Source organism: Morone saxatilis, unplaced genomic scaffold (genome assembly GCF_004916995.1).
Source record: "Morone saxatilis isolate NCDOM2014 unplaced genomic scaffold, NCSU_SB_2.0 Contig16, whole genome shotgun sequence".
NCBI classification, from domain to species: Eukaryota; Metazoa; Chordata; class Actinopteri; family Moronidae; genus Morone; species Morone saxatilis.
Window position 1 is genome coordinate 5,429,211 of NW_023339718.1, and position 12,443 is coordinate 5,441,653.

The following is a 12,443-nucleotide window of genomic DNA, read 5'->3' on the forward strand; positions in this document are numbered from 1 at the left end:
AGATCTGAGGTCGCTCAGGTTGTCCACTGATTCAGCTCTTACAGCGAGACTTAAAAACAGGGCGGTAAACACTGTGACACATACAGGAAACAGGAAGTGACGTCAGACTGATGGTTAAAAAGGGTTCTGTTAAATATTTATTTATTCATTATATTTAACAAATGAATGTCCACATTTCTGCATATTGATAATAAATAATGAGAATGATTCGACCAACCGAGGATGTAAAACTGTCAATATCTGTCGGATCAATAAACAATAAAATGTGTTTATGTTTGTTGAACTTTAATATTTCCGTCTGCAGCCGGTCCTCTGCTGTCTGCTGGACCTGTTGGTGGTTTTGGAGAAGCCCCCCTCCTCGCTCGGCCCCTCCTCCTCCCGCAGGAAGCCCTGTCGCCATGACGACGTGCTGCGTCTGGTCCTGACGCACATGGAGGCGGAGCACAAGGTGGCGCTGCGGCGCGTCTACGCCTCGGCTCTGCCGGCGTACGTCGAGAGGTAGGAGCGCTCGATGTTCACTGCTGCTGACGGCGGGCGGGTGGGGTTCGAGGTGTCTCAGGTTGCGTTTGTTTTGTGTGCGGTCAGGATGGGCGTGGCGGTGTGCAGACACCTGCGGCGGCTGGAGCGGGTGGTGCTGGGATACCTGGAGGTTCGAGATCCGCCCGAAGAGACGAGTCGACTGAAGATCCTGGAGGGGCTGCAGAAGAGCATCAGAGCGACCTGGCCCCGGTTAGCTCACATTAACAGATATATAGGTGGTGCAGTAACTGCAGGCTGAATGAACACTGACACACTGACACAGTGAGTGTATTCTGCTTTTAGAGGGCAGAATACTGTTAGAAACCTTTGTACATTTACCACAACACACACACACACACACACAAACACACACACACAGGTGGTGTCTGTTTTATTGTTGATCAGAGTTCATCAATGTTTCAACTCTGACCTCTGGAGGACAAACACAGGAACTGCAGCTGGTTTCACCTGTCTGTCTCTCTCTCTCTCTGTCTCTCTGCCTGCCTGTCCCTCCTCTCCCTGTCTCTCTCTCTCTCCCTGTCTCTCTCCCTGTCTGTCTCTCTCCCTGTCTGTCTCTCCTCTCCCTCTGTCTCTCTCTCAGGATGGCGTGCCGTGTTGACGTGTTGCTGCGTTGCCTGTTGAAGTTGCTGCTGTCTGTCTCTGCAGACTCTGAGCTTGGTGACTCTGTCAGACAGACGCTGATGAGTGAGACGTCTCTCTGCATCAAACTGCTGGATGCCGTCTCACACGGGAACGTCCAGGTGAGTTTACCTGCCGACAGTCTCACCTGGACCGCAGTTAGACTGTCACTAACTGTCTGTCTGCCTGCCTGTCTGTCTGTCTGCCTGTCTGTCTGTCAGCCTCTCCTCCAGCAGGTCGACAGCAGCTGCTGCAGCTCTGAGGTGCTCAGTTGCCTAGCAACAGTAACCATGACGACAGAGAGGTGATGCTGCACACCTGGAACACCTGGACTGTAACGGAGCTGCTCCTGTCAGACAGAACTGAGGGCTGCTGGAATATCATTATGAATGAGTCAAACAGTTTTATCACAAAGACTTTATTTAAAGATAAAAATCATCAAATACAACAAAGCTGTAAAATCTGTTTCACATGTTGACCTGAAGGCACCACGAGCTTCTCACAGACACACCTGGTTTATGCTCCACGTATGCTAATGCTAATCAGTGTGGGGCTACAACAGTAATCAGTTACATTACTAGTTACTGGAGAAAGTAATCAGTTACTGTAAAGACTGATGCTGCATTCAGGTCATGTGGGAGTTTCTGACTCATAAAACCAGCGTTCAGTGTTTATAGTTCACAAACTAACATTAGTGATCAGCTGCAACCAATAGATCCATATATTGATTATAGGTAGAGCTGGCACTCTGATTGGCTGTTGCATAATTGAAGATGAATAAGGTTGAGAGTGAGAGCAGAAAGTGTTTGGAGCTGTATCACAGTGGTTTCCCAGCAGCTGTCAGTTTAAAGAAGTAAAGCTACAGTCACATGGTTTTATTCTGTTTCTGTTCACTTTAATGAACTTATGATGATCTGAGTGAAATCAGTGGTTTTGTAAATGGAGTCCGGTGGGCTGCTTTGTTCTGAGATGCTGGAGCTGTAGAGCGACATCTAGTGTCAGAATGTTGTATATAACCATTAAAGCTCCAGAACAGCGAGTGAATGTAGTTCAGGGTTGTTTCTGTGTACATCAGTGTGTGAGCAGTGAGTCCAGCTGGTCCAGTCTGTGTTTCAGTCCCAGTACACTGTCCTCAGTCTCCAGTCGTCTCTCCTCCAGAGTCTCCTGCCGAGTCCACAAAGTGCAGCGCAGACGAGCCTGAACAGCAGACGACAAACAGTCAGTGAGCTTTCACTCACAGTGCACACATTAAAGCTCCTCTCAGTGAGTCTGTACTGTATCTGTGTGTGTGTGAAGCTACAGGATCAATAACTGTTCCTTACTAACTCAGATACTAACGTTGGTTGCAACGTGAGTATTTGAGGGCATCATTTCACTAGTTTGGATGCAGTCGTCATGGTTACTGTGAGCATTCAGTGTGTACAGCTGATCAATGTGTTCACTACAGATGTTCCAATATCCTTTATTACAACTGCTCATTAAAGATCTCTGCAATAATCAATCTGTGATTATTTCTGTTTAATCTGATTATAAATCTGAATTATTGTTTATTAATAATAAAATAGTTTACCTTCAGTCGGTCCTCTTGTTGTCTCAGTTTTTCTCTCTCAAGCTCAACCGTCCACCTCTCCTCCTGAAAACACACAGTTAGCTACATGGCTATGCCTGTTGCCTAATTCAGTGGTTTTCAAACTGTGGTCCGGGGGCCAAAAAGAGTCCCCAGATAAAATATTTTAACTTTTGGAAGTTTGAAGTGAACAAGGAAAGAGACAGTATTTGATTATTGATAAGACTCTTTGGGACTGAATCCTTTCACATTGGTGTATGTGGTCTCTGGAAATAGAAAAGGTTTTAAACCTGAAATATATGAAGACATTAATAAATGAATGAATATATTTTCCTACATTTCTGTAAAAGTAACTATTTTTGTTTGTGTGTTTAAACATAAATTAAACAACTTATCAATTCATTTCACCAGGTAATCAATAATTAATCTGTAATTAATGTGATTTTAAATGTATCTCACCTCAGTGCTGAAGGCTGATCTCAGACCAGCTGTAGACAGGTAGAAAGACTCCTCTTCCTCCTCCTCCTCCTCTCTGTCCTCCTGCATAAACACATTCACCATTAACAGTACGGTTACTACAAATAATGAACCTGTATCGATTATTGATTAATCATTATGATGCTTCACCTCCACTTTCTTGTGTCTTTTGTCGTCTTTCACACGAAGCTCCTCACGTTTCTGCTGTAGCTCCTCCTCTTTCCGGTTAAGCTCCTCCTCTCTCAGATGTAGCTCCTCCTCCTTTCGCTGTAGCCCCTCCTCCTTGTGGAGCAGCTGTTTCTGTCCCTCCAGCAGCTCGTCCTCTGATCAATCAAACATTTAGATTTTTTGTGAATTTAGAATCAATGAGGAGCATTTATCAGGAAATAGTGAACTATTGATCGAGAGGTTTGTGTGTGGACTGACTGAGCTGGTTGAGCTGCAGACGGCGCCCCCTGTCCTCCAACTGACACACTGCAGCTTTAACATCCTCCAGTCCGACACACAGCGCCTGACAGAGACAATCAGAGAGTATTGATCCATCAATTAGTAAAAAATAATGGACAACAATTTATACATTTAATAAAAAGTTTCTTTCATTCAATCTTTATACAGACTGACAGAGTTTCTGTTTCTATGTGACAATAACAACAAACATGAAGACATTACATAAACGATAAAGGTTGTAATTTACTGTTCACTGTGTGTGTGTGTGTGTGTGTTACCTGTCTGTGCTGTATGTGTGTGTGTGTGTGTGTGTGTTACCTGTCTGTGCTGTATGTGTGTGTGTGTGTGTGTGTGTGTGTGTGTGTGTGTGTGTGTTTACCTGTCTGTGGCATTATGTCTGTGTTGTGTGTGTGGTGTGTGTGGTTACTCTGTCTGTGCTGTATGTGTGTGTCCAGCTCCTGCAGTGTTTCTGTTCTCTGTTGCTGCTGCTGACGAGACTCACTCAGCTCCTGCAAACACAAACACTTCAGAAGACGTCCTGTCCGTCCCTGAACTCTGTCCCCCTGTGGAGGAACCACAGTGCTGAGAGTCCAACTGTGCCTCCACCTGGGTCTTTCCTTTTTAAACCAACTTTATTTATAACACATGGGAGACAAACTCAGTGTTGGAATATTGAAGGTTTAATCTCACCCTCTGAGAAAGGATCATTCATTCATACATACGGTACTTTTCAACAAATAATGAATTATTGTTGGAAATAAAAAAAAACAAACAGGAAAAAGTTAAAATAATCTCTCAGACCATGTGACCACATTGTTTTATCAGTGTGCTAATGAGGTTCACAACAATATCACCAGAAACCCCGCCTACGACAGATTGTTCATTAATTGAGCCTTTGTTGTAAATTTGGCAAACATTACACATTAAATGATTTATTTCTTTGTGTATAAACATTGTTTGTGTGTGTGTGTGTAGTGTGGTGTGTGTGTGTGTGTGTGTTACCTGCTCCAGGGTGATCAGCTGTTTCTTCCTCTCCTCCACTCGTTCACTGAGCAGAGTCAGCAGCTCTGAGTTCTCTACAACACAAACTCCAGTTGTTCATGTGTGTCTGTTCTAATAAAGTTATTCAATGTTTCACCACCAGCAGACACACACACACTGATATTCACCCTGTAACAGCTGTTAGTGTTTACATACTCTGTTGGGTCTTCTAGATGTGTATCACAGTATATTCTCTGTGTCGCACTGATGATGTCATACCGTTAAGCTGCTCCTGAGTGGCTGCTGTATCTCTGACCACTTCCTGTTTGAGACGTTGGGCGTGGTTGTGCTCCTCCGTCTGTTTAGCAAGCTCCGCCTCCACCACTGACAGACTCCTGACAGACACACAGACACACACAGACAACACAGGGACACACACGCAGACACACCACCACACACACAACACCACAACAGACACACACAGGACCGCCACAACACGGACACCACCAACCACACACAACCACACACCACACACACAACACACACACACACACATATTAGATCTAATAACTGATAATATGTTTATTTCAGGTTTTTATAATCTGTTCTGGAGCATCATAAGTTATTTGAATATTAGAATAAACTGTATTTTTAAAGGTTACATATGAGGATTTGTGATTGTTGGAAACACAAACAGACGTTTTGGTTGAGTTTAATGTTGCGTTCAGGTACAATGAGTGTTTGCTGGGCTGTAGTGCAGCAGCTTTAACAGTGAAACTGTTTCATATATTTGGTGTGTACCTGTCAGCGTGCCTCCGTCGGGCCTCCAGGTGTTTACACTGCTCCTTTATGCTGCTCCTCTCCTCCCTCCTCCTGCTCAGCTCCTCCTGCAGCTCCTGCACACAAAACATAACAAACACACATTTTTTCTGCTTTGTTTCTTTAAAAAAAGTAAAAGTTCTCATAACCTGAAGATGCAGCAGAGTTGTAACATTATATTGAGCCACTGTGAAACTGTACAACCAATAAAATGTGACTCATGTAAAAGAAAGCTGGAACGGAGGCAGACTTCATGTTCAGCTCATCAGGTCTCCAACAGACTGATAACACCAGTTAAGAGACTCTGTGAGTCCTCAGAGGACATTCAGTATCATAAACTGTGACGTTGCCGTTATGAAGCTGCTCCGGGTTTCCATTGGATGTCAGAGAGCTCCGTTACTATAAAGTGGTTAAATACCAACAGTTGTTGATGATAATGAGTAAACAGCACTGGTAAAAGAAATAAAGCACAGACAGTGTGTATTTGTGTGTTTGGGGATTTTGTGCTCTCAGCAGGGAATGACTGAAGTAAACACAAACATGTAAACACAATCATACTCAGTCTGTTTGGTGACCTGAACATAACGTGCTCATTGTGGTAAAATGATTGATTATTGATTGTGGAGTCGACCAATAATCTAATGTTTGTGTTTAGGTCACTCACCTTGTTTCCTCTCCAGGGTGTTCTGGCTAAAAGAGTCCCCAGGGTACCTGAGCACCAATGCAAAGGTTCCGGGAGATACCATGTTGTAATGAGTGTAGGGGTGTTTGTGTTTCTATGTTCTGTTGTAATGTGGAACATAAAGTTAGAGCATGCAGATCCCCTGCACTGTGGGAGGGGTTGAGGTCATAACCAGTTTTCTTTTATACTATCTGATGTCACTCTTTATTATCTCTGTTACAGTTTAACAGCACAGACAGTCGAGGCTTTTAAGTCTTATTACAGTGATTACATTATAACGACACATAATAAATAACTTGATAAAATATAAGTTAAGTGTGTGAGGAGCCGTTTGATGGGAAGAACCAACAGAGAACCATTTAAACCAAGTAAATACTTATTTATCAGTTTAATTCATTAGCTACATGGTCAAAGTGCCTATTGTAATTTTATACTTTTGCATGTTTAGCTGATGTAATGTGCACCAACTCAAAGAACCTGTTTACACTTGGTATTAACATTTGTCTTGGGGGATTGGATCAGACCACTTCCAGAGGTGGTCTGAGTCCACATTGAAGGACCGCATACTCACTGACATCCTGTAAGAACACAGAAACTGTCGGATTGGATCATGTTTCAGATCAGCAGCAGACGTTTGGGAACTCTCTTAAACTGATGAACCAGTAACCACAATATCACCAGACTCCATTAAAAAAATCTCACAATTTTGAGAGTTATTGAGTGAGGAGAAACTTTGTGAAACTCTCAGTAACAGTAACAGATTCTTCATTATTCGGGTCTTCTTGTAAATCCATCAAACGTTACACATTCATTTATTTCCCAGAGTGTTGGCAGGACGCACACCTTTACTTTCTTTGGCATTAATATCTTTTATTTTCATCTGTGTACTGAAAACATCAGATTTCACACAGTCAGAGGAAGTACAAGTGTGAGTCCTGCTCATAAAGTTTAGTTATAAAATCCCACAATGCACCACAGCGTGTCTCTCCTGCAGGGCTGCTGACAGTGCAGGTAAAACGTGAGACTCAGATGTTGGAGTTTGGTGTGTTCAGTTTCATTATCTTCACTTTTTAGAGTTTTCATTTTTAGAAAAATGTTGAATGGTTACAAAAGGAAATATTTCCTAATGAACACAGAATAAACTGGAAACAGTTCCTTCATTGTCAGTGTGAGTTCTGTGTTAAATATTTTCCACTGACCTGCAGTTCTGTTCGTTGTTGTTTTGTCTCATTCAGACAAATCTCTGCCTGCTTCCTGTGGGACTCAACTTCCTGTTGCAGCTCAGCCAGCTCTTCCCTCTTCCTGTCCACTTCCTCCTTCATTCTGTCCAACTCGTCCCTCTTCTTGTCCACTTCCTCCTGCTTCCTTTCCAGCTCGTCTCTCTTCCTGTCCACTTCATCCTGGGTCCCGTCCAACTCGTCCCTCATCCTGTCCACCTCGACCTGTATCCTGTCCAGCTGATCCTGCTTCTTGCGGAGCCGCTGGAGACTCTGGGAGCGTTTGGTTTTCACTTCCTCCAGCGCCTGCTGCTCTACAAGCAACTCCTGGAGGACCTGTTTGAGCTCTGAACACACACACGTTGAGCTATGGCGTGAGGCTGTCGACTCACTGAGACAGAAACGAGTCAAACATATAAAACAGCAGTTTTCAGGATTCTGAATGTTGTTTTCTTCCTTCAAAAAACATATTTTATGGATAATGAATAACTGAGGATGGAGGGTGTCGTATATTGTACAGAAGATAAAGTGCTCTGGGACAGATTTGTGAAAGTCAGAGTTTGATTAGTGGACGTTAGAGGAACTGCAGCTCAATAAACAGCTGCTGATTGGATAACGAGGTGAACATGTTCAGTCAGTGCAGGTGTGTGTGTGTTACCTGTTCTGTGTGTGTTGAGATCAGACTGCACTGTGATCAGTCTCTGCTCGTCCTCTCTCAGAGCGCACACTGTGGACCTCTTCTCACTCAGCAGCGCCTCCTGCTGCTCCAACAGCTCCTTCACAAACACACAGACAGCAGGTCAACACCTGGTTCTTAATGGAAACTTTAACACCAGGATGTTGCAGATATCTCTCATTGAATGCTCTGTTAGAGAGTGAAATCAGCTGATCACTGTTCCTCAGTTTGCTTCACTGCAGCTTTGAGATTTTTATCATCTGGTTTCATGTTTGTCATTTTTTCCTCCACTGTTTGGCTGTCGGATCTGTTTTTCTTAAAGCAGATTTCAGGTAAAAGAGCATCAATAGTTTTAATGTAAGATGATTTTATATTTCAGTAATGTGGCACAAATAACTGTGTGCTCACCCTGACTGTGTCCTGCAGGCGTCTCTCCTCCTCTCTGACCTCCTCCACTCTGTTCACAGCTGTTAGATGCTCCTCCTTCCTCTGCAGCAACCTCTGCTCCTGCTGCTCCACCTGCAGGGAGGAACAGAGTCTTTCTGACATCCCATAATTTTCAGTTACAGTTAAACCTCTGCTTCCTCTGTCTGGCTCCTCTGACTGTTGTCCTGTTGCTGTGAATCACAGTCTGTTATAATCATTATGATACTGGCACGAGCTATTTGCAGCCTGTCTCTATTAACTGTCTCTGACCCGATCAAAGTCTTATGACAATGATTACTACACACTAAGAAATTAATGAACCCTAACAGTGTACAAGCACTGTACCTTTAAACATGGTACATACTCTACCGCTACCACGAAAATGTACATTTATATCCTGGTACAGTTGTTTTTTTTTTAACCTTTATTTATTCAGGGAAGGTTCACTGAGAGGAAGGATCCATAACAAGTGAATGCTATAACGGCCTAAAAATAAAGTTTTAAACTCTGCAGGGTATAAGGGACGACCACGGCATTAAATCAAGTTAAATAAATACATAAAAATGAGTCCCCATGCAGGAATACAAAGAATGAGAGAACAGATCAACAATAAAACAGTAACAATACTTAAATAAAATAAAACTGGGAGTAATGGTTATGGCTGTAGAAGCATTTCTCTGCTCCACTGACAATCAGCTACTTAATTAAATGAACAAAATCACACAAACAGATTAATTGTGAACTTGCCAGTAGACGCTGAAGGAAGGAGTTCTTTACTAATGAAGTTATTCCCAGGACACACAGGAAATTTACTAGTAGCCTCTTTTATTCAATAAACCCGACTCTCTCTATTTAAATCAAGGTTTTGTGATCACTGATTTGCCGTAACAGTTTCCTGTACCTTAAGCTTGTTAAAAGTTCTGTCAGCCATGTCTTTGTAGCTTTAACATTAAACAAAGGTCCACAGTTATCACTTTAAGGACCTTCTTCGTACCTTACAGCCCTATTTCTCTGTGTGCACATAAACTAACCTGAAGAGACAGAATATTGACACAGTTCAGTAAAGTGTGTGAGCAGAAAGTCTTCATGAACCATTTAAACCAAGAAAATATTCTCTATATTAGCTGCATGGTGTAACATTATTATTATTATTATTATTATAATGAGCAGAGTTTTGTAAGACTGTGGCGTTACCGGTGAGTATATTCACTCAACTGAAACTGATGAAGCTGTGACTTTACCTGATTGTTGAGTGACTCTAAACGCTTCTGAGACTCCTGAAGGTCTGACAGCACATCAGCTAATCTGCACACACACACACACACACACACACACACACAACCACACACCAGGTTGTTATTTAGACCACACAATAAGGAGAAATTGTGTGTCATGTGATGCACCTATTAATAGCAGCTGGAGGCTTTTCACTGTGAGGCAGTCTGATATAACTCGCTGCTTAATCACTTTTTATCTGAGATATGAAAATGAAAGAACACTGCAGGAGTTTAAGGAACAGATAAAGGGAAATTATCACCAACAATATGTATGATTGTGATTTAAACTGACCTGAACTAACTTTATCTGTACCTGTCTGTAGCTGAGTGCATTTCTGTGTCCAGTTGTTGTAATTTCTGATCTCTGCTCTTCACTGTCTCCTCCACCTCCCTCAGAGTCCGCTCCTCCTCCTGTCTCCTCCTCCTCAGCTCCTCCACCTCTTCCTGCAGCTCTCTGAAGGGCAGTCAATACAATGATGAAGAGTCACATGCTGTTATCTGAGAGTGGAGGTCAGAGGTCGGCCTGTGGGGGTTTACCTGATGTGCTGTGTGGCCTCCTGCAGACGGGAGGTGCCGTCCTGAACGCAGCGCTGTAACACGTCGGCCTCCTGCTGAGCTGAAGTGGCCTGGAGGAGACAGGAGGAGAGACGGGATCGAACCAGTGACGCGGTGTGTGCAGTGAGACAGTGAGACAGTGTGTACCTTGTCTCTGGAAGCGTGTATGCAGCTCTGAACCTCCAGCAGCAGTCTGTCAGCCTTCCGGAGTTCAGCTCGTCTCTTCAGCAAAGTTTTCTCCACACACTCCACCTCATCACACACCTGCACCACACTCCTGCACACACACACACACACACACACACACTGTGAGATCACTGAACAAACCTCCCAGACTGTGGTCTACAGCTGGTTGGGTATAAACTTTAATGTTAGAAATGTTCAGTCTGGGTCTCCAACATTTAGAAACTGACAGATGCTAACTTACATATGTTGGCCAATTAGCATAATTAGCATTAATAATCAGTTATATGGATATAAAATATTTTAATAACTGATTTGTGTGTGTGTGTGTGTGTTACCTGTGTCGTCTCAGTGTGTGTCGTAGCTGTTTGGTTTCCTGTCGCAGTTTCTTCTTCTCTTCCTGCAGACTCTCTGCTTCTTTGTGCACACACTCACACACACACCTGTCTACCTGCTCACACACACACACACGCAATATAAGAACTATTTTCTGTCCATGCTGTCACACATGAAGGCTATGAAGGTATCAGTACTGTTGTAACACCATAATCAATACTCATTTATCCCCAAAACACATTTAAAAGAGAGACTGAACACAAGTGATGTGAACTTCATTAATTCTTAAAACCATTGAGGTGATTGTGTGTTGATTCTGATGACCTAATTGGCTCTCACAGTTTCCCTGCAGCAGGTTGGTATGTCTCTGCCACTGACCGTGTCTCTGTGCTCTGGGATGTTACAGTGCAGTGCAGCGCCTCCTGCTGGAGGACCACAGAGCAGCCAGGCAGGTCCAACCAGAGGCGTGTCAGAGAGTCCAGCAGAGGCCGGTGCAGCTGGGGGAGGAGTCCCGTCAGCGTCGCTGCCTCCTCCGCTGTCCCTCCACTCTGCTGGAGACAGTTCACAGCTCAGGGGACATCTGCAGTCACACCTCAACATATTGCAGCTGTTATGAAATGTGTGTGTACCTGTGTCAGAGTCGCTGTTTGTGGGGGGGATGTAGACCCAGTACCCTCCTCCGGTGGGTGGTCGGTCCTGCTGCCGCCCCCTGTCTGGAGTACTCAGGTAATGCAGCCCCAAACCAGAGTCCTGAGTCCCCAGAGAGCCCAGACTGTGAGCCTGAGAGGGAGAAAGGTTTAGTTCCAATGATGCTCCAGACCAAAAGAACAACAACATGAAGTACAATGTCTTATGAATTAGATAAACCTAGTTCTGGTTCTGGTGCTACAGTCGGTTCAGACTTGGTTCAACTTGAGAACCTTCTAAGAACCGGATCTTGAACTGGTTTCCTTTAGTTTTGTTGTTTTTTCAATTCATATCAAAGTTACATTTGACATTTGTAACATTCATATGAGATATCAAAGCGATCCAGACATTAGTAGCTCGCTAAACAGCTAATAAATACATTGCTGGTTCTTTGGCTGTTCAAACACAAAGAACTGGTTTGGGACCGGCTTCGTCAGTTTGTCTCTTTAATCGTTCACTTTACATTTCTCAGGCAGAAATAAGCAGCAAGAACTCTAAATTAGCATGTAGCTCAGATAAATATCAGTCCAACTGTGTGTCTCACACTGTGTCCTGGAGGTATGAAGCACCACCGTCCTCCATCTCTGGTCCGGGTCCTGTTTCTGGTCCTGTTTCTGGTCCGGTCCAGCTTCTGTCTCAGTCTGTGTGTGTGTCTCTGAGATTTATCCAGCTCGGCCCTCAGCTCCTGCACTGTGTGTGTGTGTTCAGACTGAGGTGTCGGTGTGTGATCGCTGCCATCGAGTTCCTCCACAGAGTCCTGACAAACAGATGTCTCATTAACAGATCACATTGTTAATGCTATACTACTGTACAGAAAAATTCTGCTGTTCAGATGTTTAAGGTTGTTAACTTTGTCTCAAAAGCCTTATAAAGAAGACAAGACAGATTAGTTCATTGGTGCTGCTTCTCTCACGCTGTTGGACAGACAAATGACGTCCCAGAGGGGCTGCGAGCC

At 43.7% G+C, this 12,443-nt stretch overlaps 2 protein-coding genes across 2 annotated transcripts in view; one reads left to right on the plus strand and one right to left on the minus strand.

Annotated features, from left to right (window-relative positions):
- Positions 1-304: 304 nt before the first annotated feature.
- On the plus strand, positions 305-2,739 carry tti2 (TELO2 interacting protein 2; the record flags this gene model as incomplete). The annotated part of the gene is given in 4 exon segments (XM_035659134.1): positions 305-498; positions 586-729; positions 1,121-1,280; positions 1,380-2,739. Coding segments are annotated over 4 exon segments (585 nt in total), but the record flags the coding sequence as incomplete, so codon positions are not given.
- Positions 1,561-12,443, minus strand: part of cntrl (centriolin) — a gene marked incomplete at its 5' end in the record, with an annotated part of 184,646 nt that continues 173,763 nt past the window's right edge. The window contains 20 exon segments of the mRNA XM_035659130.1: positions 1,561-2,355; positions 2,729-2,791; positions 3,185-3,265; positions 3,353-3,525; positions 3,629-3,716; positions 4,081-4,212; positions 4,652-4,725; positions 4,910-5,025; positions 5,432-5,526; positions 7,331-7,695; positions 8,007-8,124; positions 8,433-8,543; positions 9,692-9,755; positions 10,041-10,181; positions 10,265-10,353; positions 10,430-10,559; positions 10,804-10,916; positions 11,180-11,352; positions 11,431-11,581; positions 12,033-12,245. Of these exon segments, the coding sequence (XP_035515023.1) occupies positions 2,230-2,355; positions 2,729-2,791; positions 3,185-3,265; positions 3,353-3,525; positions 3,629-3,716; positions 4,081-4,212; positions 4,652-4,725; positions 4,910-5,025; positions 5,432-5,526; positions 7,331-7,695; positions 8,007-8,124; positions 8,433-8,543; positions 9,692-9,755; positions 10,041-10,181; positions 10,265-10,353; positions 10,430-10,559; positions 10,804-10,916; positions 11,180-11,352; positions 11,431-11,581; positions 12,033-12,245 (2,616 nt within the window).